The sequence below is a fragment of the Chenopodium quinoa genome, unplaced genomic scaffold (genome assembly GCF_001683475.1).
Source record: "Chenopodium quinoa cultivar QQ74 unplaced genomic scaffold, ASM168347v1, whole genome shotgun sequence".
Taxonomy (NCBI): Eukaryota; Viridiplantae; Streptophyta; class Magnoliopsida; order Caryophyllales; family Amaranthaceae; genus Chenopodium; species Chenopodium quinoa.
In genome coordinates, this window is record NW_018744583.1 from 523,480 (window position 1) to 550,149 (window position 26,670).

General features: G+C 35.5%; 2 protein-coding genes across 3 annotated transcripts; both read left to right on the forward strand.

The window, feature by feature from the left end:
- The first annotated feature begins 3,918 nt into the window (after nt 1-3,918).
- Nucleotides 3,919-8,619, forward strand: LOC110699489 (probable arabinosyltransferase ARAD1). 2 transcript variants are annotated; one of them, XM_021876981.1, is made up of 3 exons: nt 3,919-4,669; nt 5,275-5,480; nt 7,876-8,619. In XM_021876981.1, the coding sequence occupies exons 2-3, from the start codon at nt 5,457-5,459 to the stop codon at nt 8,332-8,334; spliced, it is 483 nt and encodes a 160-aa protein (XP_021732673.1). In that variant the 5' UTR covers nt 3,919-4,669; nt 5,275-5,456; the 3' UTR covers nt 8,335-8,619. The 2 variants fall into 2 exon arrangements, with proteins under 2 accessions (XP_021732673.1, XP_021732672.1); XM_021876980.1 differs by lacking the exon at nt 5,275-5,480 and having other exon boundaries at nt 3,921-4,669.
- A 7,939-nt stretch (nt 8,620-16,558) lies between these two features.
- Nucleotides 16,559-24,554, forward strand: LOC110699490. Its single transcript, XM_021876982.1, has 2 exons — nt 16,559-20,587; nt 21,272-24,554. The coding sequence occupies exons 1-2, from the start codon at nt 17,012-17,014 to the stop codon at nt 23,921-23,923; spliced, it is 6,228 nt and encodes a 2,075-aa protein (XP_021732674.1). The 5' UTR covers nt 16,559-17,011; the 3' UTR covers nt 23,924-24,554.
- The last annotated feature ends 2,116 nt before the right edge of the window (nt 24,555-26,670 follow it).

Here is a 26,670-nt window from a genome sequence, read left to right on the forward strand (position 1 = left end):
AATCCCAAGCTTTCTCTCTCTAAAACTACTCCTAAACTAGAGAGAGAAACTCCTAATCTAAGCCTAATCCTAATTAGAGGAGAGAAATAGTGTAAAAATCTGCTAAAAGAAGTCTCCCCTTACAAAATAGGGTCGTACACTATTTATATTACAAGAAAAAAAAGGAGAAAAATCAAAGATTAAGCGCGAAAATAACCTTGAACACCGCGCCCGCGTACCACATGGCCGCGCCTGCGGTGGGGCATCTCCAGGGCATCTACAGGAAGATGGACAAAACTGGAAACACGTAGCAGCTGCGCCCGCGATGGCCTGTGCTACCGCTTGGAGGGATGCTCGTGGGAGGGGGGGTTCTAGCCTTAATCGCTGCAATTGCTCAACTTCTTAGCTTCTTCTATTGAATTTTCCGGCCTTTACTCGGGTCGTAAACATCGAGGAAAGTGCCAAGTACCTAGCATTTGAACAAGAGAGAAAAGAATGAAAGATCACATAGAAAAGCACGCAAATCAAGGTAGAAATTGAGCAAAAAGCACATTATTCACAACTAAGGCCCAAAAACATAAACTAAGATAAACTTAACTAAAACAAGACTAAAAGGACTAGAAATAGCCACGATAGACAAAAATAAACCTAGACCTAAGGGAGTAAAACACCCTAAAATGTGTCATAAATGACACTTATCACCCATGAAGATTTGAAGATTCAAGCTTTTAGGGGTGATGCTAGTTTGCCAAATGCATCTTTATTTATGCCTTATATATTTTGCTTATATATCTAATTGCCATATTAGATGCATGTTTAGGATTTCGAATGTTGAATGATTAATTTAGTTCACTTAAATCAACCAACATAGAAACCCTAAGTCCCAAAGAATATTTAGTTAAATATGCCATTCCGAAATGACACTTATGGAACTAATGAGAATAGTAATGGGCTATGCCAAAGCAAGGCATGACTAATTTCCTAGGGAAGTAAGGTATGTTGGTGTGCTTGCTAAAGAAATACATCATATACACATTAGTTTTGGTTAAACTCAACGATATTAGTAAGGAGTCCTTAGATGTTGTGGCAAAGGAGATAATCGTTAAGGAAGCATTGGATGCGACGATTTATCGAACCAAGAGTAGCTTAGAGCTATTAGCAATTAGATTGCTTACCATAAAATATTAAGTGTTAAGACAAGCCAAAGCATGCTTAATCACGTTTTGATTTTTGGGGTCTCGGAATCGTTTTATTCTCGCCTAATTGGGACAAATTTATAAATGTCTGAATAGAACGTTAATAAGTTAATTGAAATTCCTAGTTTGCATGTATTTCAAAGCTTATTTTTTATGTTATTATCTTGATAAATGGTTATACTTTGCACTTATTTTTGTAGAATTCTAAATCAAATTATAATGTTTCCAACTATTGGTAAAAGGAAATCTTTTGATAATCGTTCTCAGGGAAAAAAGAGGCATTTCTAAAATACAACTTCTCATAAATGACTTTTGTGGCTCAAGTCCGAAAGGACGGTTGTACATAATGTATTCAAAATACTAGGTAGTTTTGATAAACATGAAGTATTGAGTTGAAAAACTCAAATTGTCAATAGTTGACAACCAACATATCTTTTCGCTTCATACTCTAATTCAAGTAATTCAAGTATGAATTAAAGGAAAAGATGAAACTTTGTTTTACGGCGCATTAGATTCTTAATTCACTACTACAAAATTGGCCAAAAGAATCACTAAAAAGAAACCCCTTTTATCAATTAAGGGGTTTCTTAATGGAAAAACCTATTTTTTCAAACAAGGGGTCTCTTATAAATGATTATAAGAAACCTCTTTTAAAGAAAAATGGTTCCTTAGTTTTTCTACGGAATTACTACTATTTAAGGAACCACCGTTTATAAAAGGGGGTTTCTTGTATTTTCATATAATATTAAATTAATTTGGCTCCCTCCTTTTGATGACTAACCCTAGTTATATCCCATATACCTAGCCGCCACCTTCTATTCTTCTCTTCTTTCTCTCTCTTTCGTCCCCCCTTTCTAAACAATCACTACATACCATTCCTCCATTGAAGCCTAGCCTACTCTAACTTATCTCTCTATTCAAGCGCATAGATCTAGTGCTTTCTCTTTTTGGTCTAGAATTCAAGGGAGCAATCAAAGGTAAGAGTTATCAATTATTTTTATAAGTTGTTTTTATTGTCATTTATATTTTCCTAAATCTAGTACTCTACCTTTTTTTTCCGTTTAATTTTGTGTTTAATCATCATTTCTAACGAATTTACTTTCGAATTTCATTGAATTTACTTTTGATCTTGGTAATTTATTTTCGTTTACATTTTTTTATCTCTTCATAAGTATCCCTAGCTAACCACACATAAAAATCCCAAGCATCATTGATTGACAATGCTCGAAATCTACCATTAAACATGCGTTCAATAATGTCTCTAGTTTGCTCATTCAACTCATGATAACAAATCTCACAAGCCTCTCGAAGTTCACAACCATGGTAACTAATGAAGTCCTCTAACCTATTAAAACACACCCAAAATGGCTCATTCTTAAATTGAGGAAACGAGGTTCTTGCCATTTTTTTTATTTTTTTTCACAAAACAAACAAAAATCAAATAAAAGAAAAGTAAATACAAAGACCAAGACTCAAGCAATAAAAAATACTCAAACATAGACATCGTTCCCCGGCAATGGCGCCATTTTGACGTAGGGTGAACTAGGTCGTTGACTAATCCTCCCTAGAGCCAAACAAAATTTATAATCCCTTAACAAACCTATATCCAAGTATAGAGGTAAGTCAAGGGTCAAACCACTAGGAACGGTTATGCCTAAGTGTTTCCAATTTATAATTTGCATTTTTCATTGTTTGTTTTCGTTTTTTTTATATTCGACTTTAATATATATTCGGATTTAATCTGCTATGTAATTTTGTTTTGAGATTATTGATTTTGTTTTTAACATTATTTTCAATTTTTAGTTTGAGTCTAATTTTCACTTTTTATATTTTTCAAAGTTGTTCATACTACTCTACTACTCTCTATATCTTGTTTTTGATATTCCATTCCAAAAATTTTAATTAATATAAGTTCGTATTTTATTTCTTTGTTCTTGTTTTAACCTTTAATTTATTAATTTGTTTAATTTTTGTGTTTTGTAGGTGGAAACAAATAATCAACAAAGGAATTAAGCATTTGAAGAATCTAACAGCACGATGGAAGTATTTCAATTTTTGTTTGGAGACAATCGTAATTTGTATAGAGGTTTTAGATAATTAGTTATAGTAAAAAATTTGATTATATGTATAATTTTATAGTAAATTATATACCAATAATGTCAAGTATATGAAATTTTTTATTTGACGTTGTAGTATTAATCATGTGGATTTTAACTGAATTGTTCATACAAAAGGGCATGAAATAGAGAAATACTGTATAATTTAATTATAGTATAATCATCATATATACGAAACAATATGTATTTGATAGTTATAGTATAATTTTTTTTAATCACGAACATAACAAAGACACCCCCTTCTTAGAAAGTGGTTTCTTGAGTATAATATAAGAAACCCCTTTTCTGGAAAAAGGGTTCCTTTAATTCTTTTATTAAATCAGTTCAGAAGCATTTAAGAAACCCCTTCTTCCAAAAAGGGCTTTCTTAAGTTGAGCAAACAAACCCCCTAAAAAAGGTGGTTTCTTAACTTAAGAGACCACTAAGCTTAAGACCCCCTCTATTGAGGTTTCTTAGGCCAATTTTAGTGGGTTTCTTTTCATGTTTTTGTAGTAGTGATTATGCCTAACAAAGTATAAAAGTTAAAACACTTAAAGAAATGGTTCTTAAAAGTTATGAGATGATGTATGATAAGAAATATAGGACAAGGAACATTGGAAAGGAATACGAGATTCCAATTCTACCTAAGAGTTCATGTTATCGTAGTTAAACTTAGCAACTCATTATCTTCACAAGTATCGAATATTGCTTGAGTGTTCTACTTTTAAAGTGACCTTAAACCATTGAAGCTTAAGCTAAGTTATTGAATTACAAGCTTGGAATGAACACTAGTAGAAAAAATGAAATAGGCACCCCCCCTTAGCACCGGTTCTTGAAAACTGATGCCAAAAAAAATTGGCGGGATTGAAAAATTCGGATTTAGCACCGGTTCACCTTAAACCGGTGCCAACTATGGTAATTAGCACCGGTTCAAACCGGTGCCAATTAAAAAAGACAAAAAAAACAAAAAAAAAAAAAAAAAAAACGGGGTATGCGTTACTCTGCTTCTTCATTCTCTTTCCTGTTCTTTTTCCATTTCCATTCTCTCTCTTCTCTCTCCTCATATGCTCTCCTCTCTCACCTCAACCAAACCTTCAGCCGCAGCCGCAGCCGCAACCGCAACCACCATGCACCGCTCACAGATTCTCTCTCCCCTTTTCTTTTCGTGCTCTCTCCTCTAGCCTCCTTTTACCCTATCAATCGTTTTCTAGGGTTTATCGCCCTTGTTATACCTCTAAATCTCAATCTCATATCCAATCACCTCTCTCTAATTTCTAGGGTTTCAAATTACAATGATGCTGCAATAATTGGAGGTTGTAGTTGGTGGTGATTAAATTGATGTTGTTGAACACAAAGAGGCAAACTAATATCAGTAGGCTACACTTCTTCTTTCTCGAGGTTTCTTCATCTTGCTCGATCTTTCACTCTATGTTACTCTCCTAATTAAAGTACTTATCGGTTTTTTAATTTCTGTAATTTCGATCAATTTCTGTCGTTTTCTAAGATATTAGGGTTTATTACTCTTATCTGGGTTTTCATTTCATTTTTTATCGGCCAATTTCTGAAGCATGCATATCATTTTATTTTTTATTCATATCATTTTTGATAATCTTGAAGCTGATTGATGGAAATGATTGATCTGGGTGTTTGTAATTCTTGTTAATTTTGTGTTTTTCTAGTGTTACTTTGATAATTATGAAGATCTGTCGTGATCAGTTTTGTGGGTTTTTTTTTATTGAATTAGTTTTGTGACCGATTTGAATTAGAGATCTATTCAATTAGTTATTTTATTTAAGTTCAGTGATTACTGGGGCTCTTTGTTTGTGCTTATGAATTAGAGAATTACTAAATTAATTTTGTGGGGTTGTTGAATTTGATAATTTACTGATAAATTTAGGTGTATTAATTTGATGCTTTATCAGGTTAAAGTTAGAATTTAATTTGCTGAAATTATTACAGTTGAGGTAGTGTTTTATGCTTATTGTGTTACCTTGAATTTACAGATTAAAAGTTGTTGCTGCATTTTACTTAGATTTGTAGATTTGAGGGATTGAGGTGGGTTATCAAAGAGGTTGAGCATTGGATGAATGGGTTGGAAGATACGTATTGATGAACTGCCCAGGTGTAAAAATCTGGGCTGAAGTTTCCTTTGTTTTTGTGTTCGTTTTTCTGCTGCATTTTGCCTATGGGTCAACAAATCCCAGTGATGGTAAGTGTTATCCTAGCAATTTAGTTCATCTATCAATTTCAATGGTTTTCTTAAAGTTGATAGAGGATGTGCAAAATACTTCTAAACAATTTTTCTTGTGGATAGCTTACTAGGGGATAAGTTGCAGCTCTGTGTTATTGTTTTTGCATTCAGGTTGCTTAAAGGATTAAGTTATATTTGTTGTTAGGTGACTAATTGGTGCTTTAGACTTCTAGAGTATACTTAATGTGTACTCAAGTGATGCATCCCTGACTTGTTGTTGTTTTACTTATGGTTAATTTGTAACACAATTCCTTATTTGGATTTATTTAATTGATGGCTTAGATTGGTCTGTGTTGTTTAGTTAATCTGATTGATTAGCTTTGTAGTTTTCGAATCTTTTTGATACACACATAACATATTAGCTTCATGATGTCTACTTAGATCAAATAGGAGCTTTAGAATTGGACTGTTTTACCTCTCTTACCCATGTCAATATTCATTGTGAATTATGACGAGTTTCACTGGCTGATTAATTTGTGTCTGTAGGACATTTGATGAGTCATGTGTAGTAAGCTTGTTGAATTTTGATGCTTGTAGTTCTCTTACCCGATTATGGAAGACGGATCGATTATTCTAACTGGATTTACTTAGTATTTTTATAGTTTTTGCTTTTTCCTTCTATCTTCAGGGTTAGGATGAAGTTAGCCTGCAACATCTTATATTAATTTACTTGGTAGGCCATAGTTGTAGCCTTGTAGGTGTTGGATCTGTTTTATAATAGTGTCATTGCTGGACAATTGGACATTGTTCATTGTTCTCTTTTTTCCTTGGAGCCTAGAGGAATTACATGTCGTCATTTGATGCATCTCTTGGTGCATTTAGTGACGGAATCTTAGTGCTTGTCATTTTCTTTTCTTCATTTCTTTCTTGATTTGGTTGTGTAAGTCAAGCAGGGACCTTATTTGAAATTAACTTTGTGGAAAGAGTGTACTTACAAAAAGTTATAATTCGTATGTTTTCTTTTTCCCCGATAAACAGCTGATAAAATTATACTTCGTATTTATTCTCAACTACAAGAAAGAGCCCAGAATCACTTCCATGCCCATTTCCTGCCAACAAAATATCACTGTGAGGTGTGCTGTTGTTGAAGTAAGTGAGATGATGGGTTAAGGTGAGTGACTGAGTTTGACTAGAGACTACATGATGGAGTTTGAGTGCAACAAAGGGAGCCACACATCATACAGGCTATAAGCCTATGATTATATGATGTAATCATACAAGAATGATAATCACTTTGTCCCCTTTCTAAAGTATTTCATTCTTTTAATTTCTATTATCTCTAGAACAAGATAGAGTATTTCATTCTTTTAATTTTTATTATTTATGTGTAAAGGCTCTATGAGAAGTTGCCACTCCTGGTGAAGGGTTATGTTAGAATTAGGAACCAATGGCCTAATGTTTAATGATTTGTGATGCTATATTAGCATACTAAAACCATTAGGAGTGAAATTGATAACTAGTACTCCGTCTGAACTCAAACTCCATTACTTTATTATTGCAATATCTAAGGGGTGTGTGGAGTTTAAGGAACTCCCCTGATGAGGAGAGATAGAAAGAAATAAAATGAGGGACCCATGTGACAGGAACGAGATAGTGAGAAATCATATGCAAATAAAGAAAAGTTGCATCAATATGATGCTTCCATAAAAAACAGTGTTGCAATGGAATGAGTATTTGCGACATAGAGGTATGGCTCAAATTAATAAGGAGAACTTTGAGAGTTTAATAAACTAACTAAAGGGGCAATATGGGTAGTCTAGTATCATCAGGTTATTAGTCTTAGTTTTAGTGTAAATAGAGAGGGATGGGAAAGGAAAAGGTAGGCAGATTTTGGGAGTGAATCCTTCACTATTTGAAGAGTTGTGAGCTAAATACTCTGTGGAGCTTGATAGGCTAAATCTATCGATTGTGTAAATTGTTGTTCTGTTAATTAAAGCCTCAATCTTTCTTCTCTATTTTACTGTTCTATTGCATTTCTCTATTTTTGTCCGTGCTTGGTTTGAATCTATTACAGTGAGGTAGAGAGAGATAATGAGGATATGGAAAGGTCCATGTGATGGAAAGAGAGAATGATAGAAATCTTTATCATTTAATCATTAACTATGTATGCATAGATTTTTCCTATGAAGTGATGAAAAAAGGTTGGAAGGAGAGTGTTGAGCTGAGCACATTCGATAGCTAATCATTTTGATTGGGTTTCAGACAACTCAGCAGTCAGCAGGGCTGTGACCTGTTCTTTTATTGATGTATATATGTTTCAGCCCTTTCAGGAGTGGATGGACGATGAAGGGATGAGGTTTTATGTTCTTTTAGTCCCTGTGAATTTATGTGTTTCATCTGATCTTGCTTTCAGGGTGGAAAGATTCGTGATGTGCTTTTTGAAATTCTTGAGAATGAAGACGATGTTGTTATAAAGCATGGTGCACAATCTAGAGAGAGTCGACGTGCAGCTAAACAAGGAATGCACACATCAAGGTTTTGCTTGCATCCTGCCGGCGATACTCCATTCGCTTGTCGTCTCTTTGATGCCATTGTAAGCCTGTGCATTCCAGTTATAATCAGTGACCATATTGAATTGCCTTTTGAAGATGTCATAGACTACAAGAAAATCGCAATATTTGTAGATACCAACTCATCAGTGAAGCATGGCTTTCTAGTTAAATTACTCCAGACTGTTACCGAACCTAAAATTTTGGAATACCAGTATGAGATGAAGAAGGTATTTAACAGATGCCCAGCCAGCCTGAACAGGACAGAGGCACAGCAGCGCAGCAGAACAGAAACAGCAGCACAGCAAACAGCAGAGCAGTAGGTCAGCCTGAACACACAACAACACATCAGCCAGCAGAGCACCACCAGCACAAGACAGCCTGAACAGAAGCAAAACCAATCACCCAGCCAACTTGAACAGAGCAGAAACACAGCCACAGAAGCAGAACAGCCACAACCATCAGAGTAGAAACACAGCCACAGCCATCAGAGCAGAAACACAGCCACAACCATCAGAGTAGAAACACAGAGATAAGTCTGGATTATTTAATGAAATGCAAGAAAGGTACTCAGAGATAAGTCTGGATTATTTAATTTTTTTTTTGGACGAAAATTGTAATATTACAGCCTTTTTTAATGAAAATATGTAACTTATATGTTTTTAATCACGTTTAGATTCTAACTCGTCCGATTTTTACAAAAAATAGTGTTTTTCATGTGTAAACAACGTTTTAATCAAAACTCACTACCTTTGGTAATAAGCACCACCCTCTCGTGGCCAAATTCAGCCTCTAAATCGGGCAGTTTTTTTTTTTATTTTGGAAAAATTCATGGCAATAATCCGACCTTTAGCCCATTCTTTTTTAATAATCCGACCTTTGGGGGTCTTTAATTTTTATTGGTCCCATTTGACTAGAAACCGGTTGAAGAGGTAAATTTTTTTTTTGGTTTAATTTACACGTGTCACAATTTGATTTGTCCAAAATTAAAAAAAAAAAAAAACCATCACCTTTGCCACCACCTTCCCCACCACCCCTGCCACCATTCCCTCTCCTCCTCCCGTTCACGCAGCTCCACCCTTCCTGGCGAACCCGGCCTAGCTAGACCCACCCCTGCCAGAAAAACCCCACCTAGTCACCACTCTTGGTCGACGAACCCCACCCAACCCTTCCCCTGCCCGCAAAACCCTTAGCAACCTCCACCTTCACGAACATCATATTCCACCCCTTCCCGACCACCGCAGCCCCGAAACCACCCCTTACCAAGTTTTCCGGCCCCCATAAACCCTATTCCCCCACTTAACACCACCAAATGGGCTGCTGTGGGGCAGTGAGGGAGATGCGGGGGCGGGGGTGGTTCGGTTTGCTGGTGATGGTAGGGCAAGAGCAGGGGAGAGGAAAGGGGAGGAAGGAGAGGGAAGGGGAGGTAGGCCGGCGGCTGCCGGCGCGTCTGCTGGAGCAGGTACCGGCGGCAGGGGGCTGGCCTTGGCTGGTGGCTGACTGTTTTTTTTTTTTCTGTTTTTTTGTTTTTTTTTTTTTTGTTTGTTTTTTTTTATTTTTTTTAAATTTTTTTTGACCAATCACAGGCCGCCACATGTCATGTAACCTGTTATAGACCCCCAAAGGTCGGATTATTAAATAATAATCATAAGGTCGGATTATTAAAAAAGAATGGGCTAAAGGTCGGATTATTGCCATGAATTTTTCCTTTTATTTTTAACGAAGGTTTAATGTTTAAAATAAATTTCCAGATTTTTATAAAGCTCTAAACTTGCTGTAATTTTATGAATAAGTATGTATTATAATGTTTTTATGTAGGAAATTTTAAGAATAATATATAAGCTTTTAATTCTAGCAAAAAGGAAGAATTTAAAGTGTTGTTTAATTGAATTTTGAAGGTTTGATTGAGTTTTTATGAAACTAATTGAATTCTAATTATATATTTCAAGTTTAGATTGTTGAATTCATACATTCTACTATTAAATTAAATTTTCAGATTTTTAATCTTGGTTTTAAAGGTTTTAAATCATGGTTTTATGATGGATTTTTAGGTTTTTAACATACTAACCTACTATATAATGATTATTTCAAGTAGAGATGTTTATGAGGTTGTTTTATAATCTTAAACTAAATTTTCAGATTATAATCCTTACTTTAAAGTTGCTGGAATTTTATGTTATAAGCTATATTTTCATGATTTTAACCTATAAACTTATAGTTGAACTATTAAATTATTAACTTTGACTATTGTTAGTAATTTAAAAGCATTATTTCAATGGTTTAAGGGGTTTTACAGTAAGTTAGTATTACTGTAAATTATATTGCTTGGGTATTGATTGAATTATTATTGTTTGGTATAGGAGAGGACTTTGTAGAAGACGATTTTTAGTTCCTAAAGTGAGCAACCAACTCGTTTACTCAAGGTACGTACAAGGATACGAAAACCTTGACTCTAGAAGCATGTTTAAGGACTTGGAAGACTTAGAATCATGTTAGGAAACTTGTTGTAATACTCCGTGTTTTTATGTATTTTATAAATTATTTAATTAATTATAAAATATATTTTTAAAGTACTCAAGTATTTTAATTAAATATTTAAATGGCTAAAGTATTTAAATTATTGAGTTTTATAAAAGTATAATTTATTTTGGGCTAAACGTTTATTAATCGTTTGGGCTCATTTAAATAATAGTATTAAACAATTCTTACATACTCCTAGTGGACCTAGCCATTTTATTTAAGTAAGCCCAATTCTTTTATTTGAACCCTTGTAGGTCAAATATTTCATGACTAAAGTCCATTTATTTATTAAGCCCAAATATAATCCCTACTCTTTACTCTATAAATATTCCTCTAAACCCCAAAAATTTCCCACACAAGAGATCAAAAATCAGATTTTGGGGGTAAGTAACTTTTCTTTTTACCTTATTTTTCCTTTTCTTTTCTTTCTTTTTCCTTTTCCTTATCCTTTTTTTTTTTTTTTTTTGAAAGAGTATAAATTTCAGATTTTGTATGGTTTTAAATTATGATTTTATAAAGTATTAAAAGTTAGGGTTTTAATTATTAAAGTATTGATTTTTAGGGTTCTAACTTACAATTGATTTAGGGGTTTTATATACCTATTGATTGTAAATAATAATAAAGCTTAAAGACTACATTTTTATGGAGTATTAATGAGTTTTTAATAAATTAATATTGCTGGAATTTTATTTTAAGCACTACTTTTGTGTTTTAATAAAAAGGGGTTGATTACCCATAAGTAGGGGAGGTTTTAATTGGTTCTAATATAATTTTCAGATTTATTTGAGGGATTTAAATCTTAAAAAGTGTGCTGAAATTTTATATAAACACCATGAATGAGGTTTTATTTTGTGGTTTTAATTACCCACTTAAAGAAAGAGTTTTAAAGGTTTTAAGCCAAAATTTCAGCTTATTAGAGAAGGTTTAAAGTGTTAAAGTTGCTGGAAATTTGTGTAATCAAGGAAGTAATTGAGTTTATGTATTTGGTATTATAGGAGACTTTAAGTTGAGTAATTTCTAGCAATTGTGGCTAGTTGGAAAGATGATTTGAAGTATGTTCGCGTACTTGGTAATGCTTAAGTGTATAGAAGCATGCTAGGCTTTGTTAAATTAATTCCAAGTAATATCATGATAGGTATTGGATGGAATTTGTTGATTGGATTGATATTGGAGAATGATTTGTGATGAATGAATTATTTATGGTGAATTGGTGATTGGAATTAATTATATTGACATGTTGATTATGAACCATACTTTTATTATTGGCATGTTAGAGAGCATGCTTGATTAAACTAGATGTTTAACTTGGTTTGGAATATGAAAAATGAATTTTATTATGGTTCATATAATTTTTATTGATGCTATAAACATGATAAAGGAGCTATTTAAGTGTCTTAGTACACATGGATAAATTATATTGCGGTGCCTATGTGTACTTAAGGTGTTTCTAACACTGAGGGATAGGATTTGAGGTGCCTTATGCACTTAAGGTGTTTATACACCGAGGTAGTTAAAAGATTCAATAATAAATGTTGTTTGTCACTAATAAATTAAGAATTGAATTGGAAACTTGAATGGTTTGAATGATCGATGTATGATTGGTTGTATTGTTTTGCATTTGAGTCATCACCAAGTTAAAACTGGTAAATCACGTAAAGTGCAAGAAGGATGAGCAATAAAACTCTGGATTTGTGCACATCTAGAGTAATGACAAACAGGGGTTGGGGTTCACGGGATATTAGCCGTGTACTTTTCAGAGGCCGTCTGATCTACGAGTCTCTTGTTTTCAAATACTTTTAAAATTATAATGAGTTAGATGAGATCTCATATTAGCTATGGCCACGGAGTCGCGCCCGTCTGCCATTGGATGTTTATTAATGTCTTCTGAAAGGAGGCATAGGGTTTTCTTTTATTAATGTTCCGAAATGGGGCATAGGGGGACAACCCGGTCAATTGCTTAATCCGATCAAATTAATGAAATGATCAATGCTATTTAGTGAAAACTTAGTAATGATCGACAATTGAGTCATGTGTTCAAGTCAATGATTATATTGTGTGTGTATAGAATGCTTGTTAGTATCATGCTAAGGTTCTTTACTATATTTCGTAGCTTATATGTACTCAGTGTTGCTGATTGCGTGCTTTTGTGTGTTTTCTCTTGGTCATGGCCTTCGCCCTTCAATGACCCTGTAATGATCCAATTCTTACACTTGTAATATTGGAGAGCAGACTAATCACAGGTTTTTGCATAAACTGAACTTGAATCAGGGTGATGGGATTTGAGTGGAGCGTTGGTTAATCACTTAGCTTATTTCATTTCATAAATTGATGTTATTTTGACTCTAACTCTACTCGCTTCCTATTTTACTGGGTTTTGAATAAGGGCCGTTATGGTTCCAACTTGTAAGTCTAAATTTGGTTTTGATTATTAGTTTTGAAACTTACATTTTCTTTTAAAACTAAATTAGTTTTCCGTTGCTGATATTTGAAACTAGCCTTTACGTTTGAACACGTGGCGGTAGCACGCCAGTAATTCTCTCACAGGTTATTAAAAGTATTTACAGGTTACTACAGGTTAGTACAGGTTTTAAAGAGAGAATAATTGGGGTGTTACACTTGTGGATTGGTAGGAATTGTATGGTAGTAAGTTTGATTGGTGAATAATGTGATGATTGGTTTTGTTTCATGTATGAGAATTGCGTATTAATTTATCTTGTAAGTATTATTTATGCATTAACTTGCAAGATGAGCTTAGAGGCAAAGGTACGTGAATATGGGGAATGAATTATTTTATTACTCGTTCATGATTATTAAAGTGGAACAAGTAAGGGAGAATTAAAGTCTTATAAGACGAGGTTGAGGATTAAGGTGCCTTATGCACTTAAGGTGTTTATACACCGAGGTAGTTAAAGGATTCAATACTAAATATTGTTTGTCACTAATAAATCAAGAATTGAATTGGAAATTTGAATTGTTTGAATGATTGATGTATGAATGGTTGTATTGTTTTGCATTGAGTCATCACCAAGTTTAAACTGGTAAATCACGTAAAGTGCAAGAAGGATGAGTAATAAAACTCTGGATTTGTGCACATCTGGAGATTGACAATCAGGGGTTGGGGTTCATGGGGTATTAGTCGTGTACTTTCTAGAGGCCGTCTGATCTACGAGTCTCTTGTTTACAAATGCTTTTTAAAACTATAAGGAGTTAGATGAGATCTCATACTAGCTATGGCCACGGAGTCGCGCCCGTCTGCCATTGGATGTTTATTAATGTTTCCGAAAGGAGGCATAGGATTTTTCTTTTATTGATGTTCCGAATTGGAGCATGGGGAGACAAGCTGGTCTACTGCTTAATCCAACCAATGAATGAAATGAATTATTGTTAGTAATTAGTGAGGTCTTAGTAATGTTAACGGCTGAGGCGTGTGTGTTTGAGTCAATAATTAGATTGTGTGTGCTGATTGATTTTAGTAACATGTTAAGGATTCTTTATTATATTTCGTAGCTTGTATGTACTCAGCCTTGCTGACTACATGCTTTCGTGTGTCTTTTCTTGGTCATGGCCTTCGCCTTTCAATGACCCTATAATGATCCAATTTTTACACTTATAATATTGGAGAGCAGATTAATCACAGGTTTATACATAATCAGAACTTGCATCAAGGTGGTGGGATTTTGAGTGGAGTGTTAGATGTTTCCACAGTATATTTCATTTCATAAGTTTGGATTTATTTTAACTCTGGTTTGATTTATTTACTACTTTTATTGGGTTTTGAATAAGGGCCTTAATGGTTCCAACTTGTAAGACTAAATTTGGTTTTGATTTCTGGTTTTGAAACTTATTGATAACCGAGTTAGTTTTTCCGCTGCTAAATTCTGAACTAGCCTTAACGTTTGAACACGTGGCGGTAGCACGTCAGTAATTCTCTTGCAAATTGATAAAGGTATTTACAGGTTTTTAAGAGAGAATTATTGGAGTGTTACACTTATATAAGGGGGCGTGATAAATTAGAGTATAAAAACCAATCCTTAGTTTCGATCATTAGCCTAATATTCTAGTTGAGTTGGCCTTCTTACACCATAATTGATTTATATTCTATCACTTTGAAATGGTTGTTGTTTTACATTTTTTTTTTCTTTTTTTGAATAATTAGTACATATTGCATGGCATATATATTGTTGAGAAATAGGTGTTGTATTTGATTATTCTGGAGCAATAGTCAACAAAATAATAAAAGCAAGAAAATAATAATGAAGATAATCAAACAACACAAGGGTTTACGTGGTTTGATCAATTAGGTGGAGCATTTAAGAGAGTCTATTTCCTACAATGGGGGAAAGAGGAATAGAATCATGATGGCTTAAAGGCTTAATCCAAACGATCACCCAATGGTTTTTTTTGATTTTTTGTTTGTTTTTTTTTTAATTTTTTTTTTAAAAAATATAAATTAATCATAAATTAACTATAAATTATTCCTAAAGTAAATTCTTAGTAGCCGTCATGTGGAGAAATATAAACTTAGCAAATATTCCATAAACCATGCCGCAAAGATGTGAAATCGAAAATCGGGGCACGTGAAAAATAGTATTTTGTGCATCAGTCAAGGTCAATTGTACGAGCAAGATGGTCTCCTCGAACGAATGCCTCTTTTTTTGCGTTAACTTTTTGTGTTCGCGAAGTTACTTGATTACGAGTCACACTAACACTTATATATAAGTATAGTATATACAAAAAAATTATTTCAAGAATTAAATATGTTGCTTCTTTGTGCGTTGTTTTTTTCCATCAAACCTTATTCAATATTATCTAGTTTTATATTTATATTCCTTCTCATTGCTCCTATATTACACCCTACTCTCTCTCTTACTGATTAATTGCAACACTTTCTTTTTCATTTTTTTTTATTAATTGTAATACTTCTTTATTTGATACTCCATAAAAAACTCACTATTATTTTTTATACTATGGAGTATATACCATCAACTATAATTTATATTATAAATTCCTCATTTTAGTCCCTCACTCTATATATCCCAATTTCAGTGTACTTAGCTAGTTCAAGACTATACAAAGACTATCACAAAATGATGTAACTTGGTGGGCTAGTTGTATAATTTTATGTTTACCTCTTCGTCCATCCAAATGTGGGCTAATGAAGTCTTGAGGTAATTCCATCTAGATTGTCTCTTAAAAAGGTTGTAAATTTCAGCGATGTAAGTGGGAGATATTTTATAGTGCAAGATCTACTCGACGATTGTAATTTATATGACGAAATTCTTTATTTAATTCAATATGTTATGTACTTATTAAATATTTTTTGTAAAAGTCGTAGGACTATTTATTAATAAATTGATTTTACTATTAAAAATAAAGGAAAAATAGTGAATATCAGTTACTCCGTAGTACAAAGTACTCTGTAAGTCCATAATCCATATAGCATCTAAATACAATCATACTTATCATTCTTGTATTGTTTTACTAGAAAACATTCGTCACCATCATCATTATCCTAATTACTTTTCAACTTTGACGTTTTCCTTGCATAGACTTTTATTAATAAATTTCATAGTTTGAAGATATAAGAAGGTCATGTTACTAAAAAAAAAATTGTATGTCTTGCGCTTCTTAGGTTGAAGCGTTGAATACAAGTAGATTTTTAAAATAGAGAAAAAAAATCCGTAAATCACATAGGATTCAAACTAATTTTAATTCATTTGATGTATAAAAAAATTATTGCATGCACTCGGGTGTATCTAGAGTTTAATGTAATTTTTATTTTATTTTTCTTTTTTTCTTTTAGCTCCATTAGTATATGTCTATACTAAAAAATCATAACATGAGCAAAAATCTTAAAAAAAAAAAAAAAAAAAAAAAAAAAAAAAAGCTCAAATTTTGTTAATGTGCACTTGCCTTTTTACCAGCATGGTTTGTGAGGGCGACATTCGAATGGAATATTAGTAAAAATAACGGAAGGACAGCAACAGCTAATAAATTAAGCTGTCATTGCGCCAATTTCTCAAAATCAGGATATTTGGTTTGCTAAAAAGCAGGGGAATTAAAAGTACCATTTTTTACATTTTAAATTATCAGCTTAATTATGCTTTTTGGTCTCACAGCCACCTTTTTTCTTTTGATTTATTGGGATTTAGATCTGTAATTTTGCGCATTTTTCCACCTTCAAACTAGTCAGTCAAGTTCCCACTTTCTTCCTACTTCCTCTTTTATCTTCTTGTTTACTATCAACATTTCTTTAAGTTGTTTGATCATCATCTTCTACCTATTCAACTACATGTAAGTAAACCCACCTATTTTTTAATTATTTGTGCCAATTTTTTTTGGTGAATTTTGGACCTTTTTTGAGTTCTGAGTACTGGGAATTGATTGAATTGCTGTAAATCGAAATGGGTTTTGTTTAAATTTTTCTGGGTTTGTAGTTTTATACAGATTTGAGCTTGATTTGTTTGAACATTTGTTGAGATGGGTAATGATGGGTTAAAAGTTGGTATTCAAATCAGGAAATTTGTGATCATAACAATAAAATTGTGTTATAGATCAGTTTGTAATCATCCATTTGTTGTGGGTTTATTGTTGTTCTTGTTATATTTGCATAGGTCATACCCATTTTTGTTTTCTATATTGGTGTCTACTTCTCCTGTACTTGTTGGTACTGCTGTTTTACTTGGAACCCTTTTGAGTTTTGGTGAACAAAATGTTGTCCCTGAGTGTGAGGAAGAAGAGAAACCGGCTCACGAAGTTGTGCAGTCGAAAACGGGTGGGTTTGAGAGCACCACAGTTGTTGAGGAAGATGAGTGTTTTGGTAAAGATAGTAGGTACACTGAATTGAGCAGAGAGTTTGTAAAGACAACTGATGAAGAACCTTTGCTAGATAATACTGATAGATTAGATAAATTGGAAATAGATCGTGATGATGATGATGTTGCTTATAGTACAATATCTACTGATCATAATTCGACGGAGGTCATCTTTGAGAAAGGATGGATTGATGAACCAAAGAGTGAGCAAGGAAATGCTGAGATTGAGCAGGCTGTGGACTTGGGTGATCAAATGTTCAAGATGGGAATCATAGTCGGTTTTAGTGATGGCGAAATTCTGGAAACCAGGTTTTCTTCAGTTGAGAAGGTACAGGGTGAGCATTTTGAGGATTATATTTCAGCAGAAGGATCAATTGATGCTCAGATGGGGGAATATTTAGTGTCTTCCTTGGAATCGCAGAAACAATTGAATGAAGTTCTAGCTGATAGTATATTATCAGCTAAGGAAGTTCAACATGAGAATTTTGAGGATTATAAGTCTGCAGAAGGATCAGTTGATGTTCAGTTAGGGGATCAATTAGAACCTTCACTGGCATCATGGAAACAGTTTGATTCTCTTGATGATCGGTTATCCACTGCTCTAGAAGTTCAAGAGAAGAGATTTGAGGGTTATAATATAGCAGAAGGATCATCAGAGGCTCAATTGAGAGATTATTTAGAATCATCTATGAGATCATGGAGACAAATGGGTTCTGATCATGATGAACATGGTGAGTCTGATTCTGGGTCTGATGGAGCAGAGAGTTCCTCTCCAGATGCTTCAATGGCGGACATTATCCCTATGCTTGATGAACTTGATCCACTTCTAGACGATGAAATTTTACAGGCTAGTAACCTATCCCATCAAAGCTCTGCTGCAACGATGGATGAGTCTGTGGTTTCGCCAGATAGCAGCATTCATTCTGATGATGAAAGTGATCATAAGGATCACAAAGCTGATGAAGGTAAAAGTGATAATGATGATGACAACGAAGAGGAAACTCAAGTTGGTAAAGAAGATTCTGCAAAGTCTGCGATCACGTGGACAGAAGATGACCAGAAGAATCTTATGGATCTAGGGACATCTGAATTAGAAAGGAACCAGCGCCTGGAGAGCCTTATTGCTAGGAGAAGAGCAAGAAAGATAACAGGAGATAGGAATTTGATTGACTTGGATGGGATGGATCTACCTTTTCCAGTTGCACCTATTTCAACGAGAAGAAACAATCCTTTTGATCTACCTCAGGACAACTCTTATGCTGACTTGGGGCTACCACCAATTCCTGGCTCTGCACCATCTATTATGCTGTCTAGGCGAAATCCTTTTGATCTTCCTTATGACTCTAGTGAAGAAAAGCCTGATCTATCAAAAGATACTTTCCAGCAGGAATTTACTGAAGTTACTCAGAGGGAGGCATTATTTCGAAGAAACGAGACATTCAATATGGGATCTACTGGTTTTGATTTAGGAAGACCTAGTAGATTTAGACCTTATTTTGTGCCAGAAAGGACAGATTCTGATATGATGAGCTATTCTTCTCTTTCAAGACAGGTAAGTGAGCTTAGCGAGTCCAAGGCAAGTTCTGTTTCTGAAACGGAGTCAACTTCTGCAGGAGCAGACCAGGAAGAAAAGAAGCTAATAGAACACGACTCTGCTCAAGAAGTTGAACCCAGCTCTGAGGTTGATTATGCTTCGGTCCTTGTTGAACATGGAAGTCAGTCTTCTGCAGATTTGGATTCATTGTTAGGTGAAGAACAGGAGAAGAAAGATTTTGTTCCCCGTGAGCTTGAAGTTGAGCTAGGTAGGGAAAGGTCTTCTCCTACTGTTGATTCTGATGTGATGGGATATCCTTCTCTTCAAAGACAACTAAGTGAATATAGTGAGTCCAAAGAAAGTACTGCTGCTGAAAAAGAATCAACTTCTGCAGGAGCAGACCTTGAAGAAAAGATAATGGAATACAACTCTGCTCAAGAAGTTGAAGCCCGTTTTGAGATTGATCATGCTTCTGCCCTTTTGGAGCATGGAAGCCAATCTTCTGAAGATTTGGATTCATTGTCAGATGATGAAATAGATCGGAAAGATTTTGTTCTCAGTGTGCTTGAAGTTGAGTTGGGTAGGGCAAAGTCTTCTTCTGCTGCAGCTTCCTACACATCTGAAACTATCGAATCAGCTGATAATAGAATTGATTACAGGGAAATTAGTCCTGCAGTAGATCCGTTGCTATCTCATAGCAAAGTTAGCCATAGTGACATCCAACCAGTGACAGAATTAATCGAAGTGAATCACAATATTACCTCTCGCCCATTATCTGTATCAAAAGTTTTTAATGACGGGACGATGGAAGATGTTGACAGAGGTTTGGCAAACAAGGAGAAACGCCAACTCAACAATCTTTTTAATGTTCACATTTCAGAGAAGTGTTCACTAGAGCCCTCATCGTCAGGTGTAACATCTGGGTTGTCACTAGAGACATCAGAATACAGTCATGCAGCTGAGGTGGATGATAATCATCCAAGGGAACCCATTTATGACTTCAGCCCACTCAAGAAGAACCATTCCTTGTCCTCCTCTTCTTCGGATATGCAGAGAGAGACATCAGGGATTGATTTATACCATTTATCAAGTGATTTATTTGTGGTTGATGAAACAAACGTTCACAATCAAGATGTAGAGTTCATTTCCCAGCAAACTAAAAAAGATGCAGATGGAGATGACTTGACAATGAACGATATTGGTGAACAAAGTGGAGTTTACGGCACTGACTTCTCAGAGTTTAATCAACTCCCCAGTAATTCACTAACATCTGTAGTGGCAGAAGGTGAGGTTCATTTGGCGAAGGACAAAATATCAGGTGATGAAGTTGCTCCTCATGAAGTAGAGAATTTTTTTGCACAGAAAGATGGTTCTGAAATACATATTGAAAACAAGCTAGATGATATGCCTTCTGCTGATAGACACAAGTTTGCAGAAGATTCTATCTTAGCTCAAGAGAAAAAAGAAGTTACTACATTGGCAGACAATTATTCGCCTGTCCACTCCACATTGTCTTCTTCACAGGTCGAGTCAAAGGATGAAAATCAGGAGGAAGTGAATATAAGCCAGCAGTTTCAGGTGTCCTATTCCAGTTTGAAAAGTCGTGAAAACGATGGGAATGAAACGCTGGAATTTTCACTGGATGAAAATCATTTCTTTCCACATAATTCTGACATCAGCGACCCCTGGGCTGATTCCGCTGATCAGGTAAATCATGTTGCTTATTCATATGCCTTCGAATTTCTAATGACATTATCTTTGTATGTCAAGGTCTTTGGCCATACTAATAGATTTAGAAGTATAAACAAGTACCTTGAGTTAATTTGCTGGTTATAATCATGACCAATAGGATAAGTGAAATTCTAGTGACGTTATACCGAGAATTTTGTGATCTTATTGGCTGAATTATTAATAATTTTATTTGAGCTTATAGTTCTAGTATGCTCATGCACATAACTAAGAGCAATTTAATTTAACCAACTAAGCACAAGTTGATATATAAAATGATTCTACTTCCTTATTTCTATCTATGTGGGACAAAAGTTCCCACAAGAACTTCACCATCGAAGGCTATGAAATGAGATATGTGTATATTTTGAATAGAGTCAAACATCTTCAATTTTAAGCAACTTCAAATATGCATGTGAAAACAATTAGTGGGACTTTCATTAAGCATTATTTTTTCCTGTTTCTATGGCCTGATTGCTTCAAATTCCCCATGACAATATCATTTCTGTGGAAATATTCACATCTTATGCTGTGTATAAGTTGAACTTATTTTTTTGGCTGTCACTGACATATGATTGTCTAATTGAATGAGGTGAACACAAAATGGTCTGGAGCCCTGGACTGCAAATTATATAATACTGATACTACTAAATATGTACACAGGAACGATCCGTCATTCTAAGAAAGCTTGAGGTTGATCAGGCAAACAAAATTGATGACCCTGCTAATGTTCTCTTGGTTAAAGAGCCTCAACACGAGATATCTTCTGATCCAAGTCAAAGCAATGTATCTTCTTCCCAGCCTGAGGATTCTGAAACAACAGTTGCAGAATTATCATTTAAGAAGCATGTTCAAGATTTACCTGGCACTGGACTTACATATACGGTAGAGGAAAACCATGAGGTCTTTGAAGGATATGAAGAACCAATAGCTGATGAGCATATCACATATGCAAAGAAAAACGATGTCAATGAGATGGATGATGAGTTGCTTTCTGAGCTGGATGCAGTTGGTGACTTCGGAGTGTCAAACACTGTATCAATCTTGGAGAATAGTATGATAGATCTCAATGCAGCAATTGACTCTAATTTACCTGTAGAAGCTTTTGATGAAGTATATACAAGTACTGAAATGCCAATTGGCCATGAAACATTGCTTGGAGATAGCACTCATGTAGAAATCAATCCTTCCAGGATTAAGGAATCAAACTTAGATTCACAGACAGTTAATTTAAATACTGATTTGCTAAACCTGGAAGCTCACTCTGTTGAGGATACCGATGCTGTATTTGCGAAAGCGAGTGACGAAGTTCACAAGTCTGTGGTTGCTGAGTCTGTCCAGGCTGAATTCATGGGAGAGGTGGATGGTCTTTTTCCAGAAACTGATCTATTGTTAGGAGATACAGAACCACGGGGAAGTACTTCTGAAGTAGTAACAAACACTGCTGATAATGCCTTTAATAGCAGGGAATCAGTTTCAGAAAGAATTGAATCTGACCTTGCTTTTCTGGAGGGCCATGATCTGGATCCTCACTGGAATGAAACTATTTCAGGACTGCCAATCGTGGATGCTAAGATTATCAAACAATCTGCTGCAGATGTTGAGAAAGTTGAAGAAGAAATCATTGATAAATCTGATTATGTTGAAGCTTTACCAAAAGTAAGTGAAACAGGAGTTGATTCTCTGGAATCCATGCCATTGCAAATACATAGAGACATTAAAGAGATAGATGACTCATCTGTTATTGAGGCAAGTACTGCACCAGATCTTGAGCCTATAGATCAAACAGAAAGTATTGGTTCTATGGAATCTGAGTCATCATTAATAGATAGAGACATCAAAGAGATACAAGAACCATTAGTACTTGATGAAAGTGATTCACTTGTTCATGAGTTTGAGGATAAGGCACCAGAGATGCATGTTCTTGGAGCTAGTATTGCACCTGCAGTTAAATCTGAAATTCAAACTGACAGAAAAACACATGAGCCATTGCTACTGGGGAAAGAAGATAAAGAGTTAAAAGAATCACTTCTTGTTGGAGTTAGTGTCGGATCTGCTCTTGACACTGAAGATCAAATGGAAAAGTTTAATTCCACAAGATCTGAGTCATTGCATATAGATGAAGAGGTAGAAGAGACAGAGGAATTGCTGGCTCATGAAGGAAGTATCGCTCCTGCTTCTGAGTCTGACGATCAGAGAGATAAAATTAGTTCATCTGAGCCATTGCAGTTGGATAGGGATATTGTACAAGAATCTCCTGCTGTTGAAGCAAATATTCCATCTGGTCTTCAGCCTGAAGAGAGGGAAGTGGTTGGTTATAAGGAATCTGAGCCATTGCAGTTGCATAGAGATATTCATGAGGTACAAGAATCTCCTGCTGTTGAAGAAAGTATTCCATCTGCTCTTCAACCTGAAGAGACGGAAGTGGTTGAGGAGTCCGAGCCATTGCAGTTGGATAGAGACATTCATGAGGTACAAGAATTTCCTGCTGTTGAAGAAAGAATTCCATCTGCTCTTCATCCTGAAGAAAGGGAAGTGGTTGGTTCCGAGGAATCTGAGCCATTGCACTTGGATAGAGACATTCAGGAGGTACAAGAATCTCCTGCTATTGAAGCAAGTATTCCATCTGCTCTCCAGCCTGAAGAAAGGGAAGTGGTTGGTTCCGACAATTCTGAGCCACTGCAAAGCGACAATATTGCGGAAGAATTACGCGATTGGCATGTTGTTGAAGGAATAGCTCCTATGGAATCCAAGCCAATTCAAACAGAAACAGATATTAAAGATGTGCCAGAGTCTCCTACTGCACAAGCCAGTTTTTTTGTTCCCGAGTCTTCTGATCAAATACTTACAGTTGATTCTGGGGAATCTAGACTGTTACTGATTAATAGAAATGTTGGGGAGTTGCAAGAATTACCTGCTGTTGAAGAAAAAATTGCACCTGAAAATGAGTCAGGTCAACTAGAAAAGGTCAGCTTTGTGGAATCTGAATCATTGCAAATGGATGGTGATTTTGAAGAGATTCAAGAGCCTCCTTTTCTACACAACAATTGTGCATCTGCTGTTCAGTTCAAAGATCAAATGGAAATCAATTCACCGATGGAAGTTGTTGAGGTTCAGGCTTTGCAGGATCATCACCCAGTTTCTCAGCAGGAACGTGAAGTTGATTTGTCAAATATGGATGATTCAAGAGGGCTCATTGTTGACTCATCAACCACTGACATTCAATCAATCAAAAATGAAGTCGGTGGTCAAGGACATGACAAGAATGCTGCTGAAAACTTTTCTTCGCAAGTTGAAGAGGAAAAATCCAGCTAGTCTCATAATTCAAGCTCCTCCAGCTTCTAGTTCAAGTGATTCTGTTGAAGATTAATATTGTACGAGGTGCGTTCGGTGAGTGTGGCTATAACCAACATTTTGCTTCCAAATATAATTTTGAATGCCTACAATTTTCTAAGAGCCTATTTGGCTGGTTATTAGTGTTTGTTTAAGTTAATTTGGGCGGCTTCGTTTTTGGTGAGTAGCAGGTTCATTGTTATCCCTGCTTTGTTGTAGCTGGGTTTTTTGTGATATTCTTTTCGTTTGTGGAAAGATTGAGGTTTTCTTTGATGCTTGTGACTCGTAGTTCCTTAACTGTGGGTGAGGCATCAAACATTGTGCTGTGTTTTAGATGTTGTAAATTATATACATATATGTCACTAGTCTGTGACCATTGCATTCTTCGGGATTTGAGAGGGGTATCTTCAGTATGGAGCTGAAAATTGTGCTTTGGCTTCGTGTATAGAGAGTTCCTGTTGAGACTTGCAAGGCTAAATTTGTAAGCCTTCTGTTTTGTAGTGTACTGTGTACATTGTTTTTTTTGGAATGAGTACTAGTTTTGATGTGTACCATGAAAATTACTACTGACATCTGATATCTGACATCTTTATCGTATTTTGATTGTTTACTAGACTACTGAAATATTGACATTTGTTCCTGTTTGTAGTTTTTGTACCAAAAACCCAAATGATCCTTTTTTCTCATACTTAGTATAATTTTCTTATTGAATAAGAAAGATTGGAGTTCACCAAATAGGTAATGAAACAAATTGCTCTTTAATATTCGCTGATTTCAAGATTGGTACTTAAATTATACGGGTGTAGCTGTTCAAAAAGGGATTGTAGAACGGAACTGTGAATTTGTATGCACTGGAGACCGGTCCAAACAAATTCCAATCCACATCGGACTGGGCTCTTTTTTGTGGTAATGTGCTAGTTTGGGTTTTATTCATTGTCAAGTCAAGTTAAACTGTTGTCAGTTAGTTTCTAGTCCGTTAAACAGATTTTTTTTTTTTTTTTTTTTCCCTGGTTAATTTCTAGTCCGTTGAGGTTCGAGTTTAGGTCTTTGAATAACAAATCTAACCAGTTCTCGATTAATTTCAGATTTGGTTTGGGTATGGGTTACTAGTAGTCTAGTACCACCAATTGTTTGGGTGCTATTCGCATTTGGGAAATTGCCGGTTTAGGTCAGTTTTGGGTCAGATCATTTTCTATAGCTCTGCTTGCAAATGATGTTATAGCAAATCAACACTGTTAAAGAAAGTGTAGATTGTATGGACTTGTGCATTTCATTAGAAACTGTAACATTTTCTGATATGCTATCAACTCTAAAAACTTGCTTGAATTATGATTTCAGGGAAGACTAATTAATGATATCCATAAATAAAAATGATCGAATGACAAGTTTACAATGAGTTGATTCAATAGATCTATCTCACAGGCTGTTGAATAGTTTAGTCATGGCTTCATTGAATGTGTCAAGCTTGACATCATTGTATTATTCAAGTTGCTAACAGCAATGAGAATTATATCAACTAGTTGGTTTCTTATTGTTTTTGGTGAAAACAATGGGTCCTTCGTCTGGACCTTTCTTGTGGGTTAAAAACTAGACTCGGCCCAAGTGATGAATGGGATGAGGGTATCCTGCACAACAAACACACGTTAACTGGCCTCGGGGGTTGTGCCGAGGAAGACCCCTTCGATGCCGAAGTCAGTACAGTGTTTCTAGAGAGAGAAAGCTATGCAAGAGAATTAATTGTTTGAGGCTTAATGTGAATCAATGTAGAGAAAGAGAAGTGAAAGCTTTTATACCTTGCTCAAATAGATTAAATGGGCCTTGAAGCCAAATGACTTGCCATGTTGACTGGGCCTTTGACTGACTTAGCATGCTTTAGGAGGGTTGAACCTTCTTTGGGATTTTATATGAGTTATTTGGTGACCGGCCCAATTGGAGCAAATGGACCCAAACAACTTGCCCTCCAGACCCGGTTAGGAAATTAGATGAATCGCGTTTTGACTTGCAAATTGGAGAGAAGCAAATGACTTAATTATCATTTGAATTTTTGGAGTTATTGAGGTAATAACGGCTGTTGAAGTTAATAGGGAATTTGGAGAGTTTACTGGGAGGTTAATGTGAGAAGCAAACAGAAAGGTAGAGCATTGAAGTGGAGTTAGTGGGGGCTTTAGTGGCGCGAATTCCCAGAATTCCTGAGTTGGCAGGTATATACACTACTCGTCCCACTCTCTCTCCTCATTTCAACTTTTGTTAATTTCCAATCGCTTTTCACTAATCACCACCCTTAAACTCTTTTCCTTTTTCGCTTGCATTCAGCAATCCGAAGCCGAGAATTGAAATTCGTTGCTCCGAACCTATAGATCGGCGAGTTCCGCATCTGGACAAGGTAATTTTCTTCGAAATCCCTTCGTTTTTCTTGTTTTTTCAAGTACCCCCCTTTTTCGTTCATTCACGCAACCACCTCCGATAATGGCCGACGACCGTGGAAAGAGAAAGGTTGAGGCCGAGCTGAGTGTAGAAGAGGAGGATGAGGTTTCGCAGTTGACTCTGCGATGGAACCATACTTTGGCGTTGATGCCACCTCTCAGCGACCAGAATCCTAGGGTTAGGACTGGTTCCGCCGTCGCTCCTAGCAGCTCTACCATTAATGTCGTCCCAATTAGCGGCCTGACACCCAGGGCCTCAGGTTTAGTTAGCACTTCTGGCCAAAGCGGAGCTTTATCATCTAGGCT

Coding starts and splice junctions, on each gene's coding strand:
- LOC110699489 (XM_021876980.1), top strand. CDS start 4,610: ATGTTGTTGAACACAAAGAGGCAAACTAATATCAGTAGGCTACACTTC. Junction 4,670..7,875: donor TACACTTCTTCTTTCTCGAG/GTTTCTTCATCT, acceptor TCTTGCTTTCAG/GGTGGAAAGATTCGTGATGT.
- LOC110699490 (XM_021876982.1), top strand. CDS start 17,012: ATGGGTAATGATGGGTTAAAAGTTGGTATTCAAATCAGGAAATTTGTG. Junction 20,588..21,271: donor GGGCTGATTCCGCTGATCAG/GTAAATCATGTT, acceptor ATATGTACACAG/GAACGATCCGTCATTCTAAG.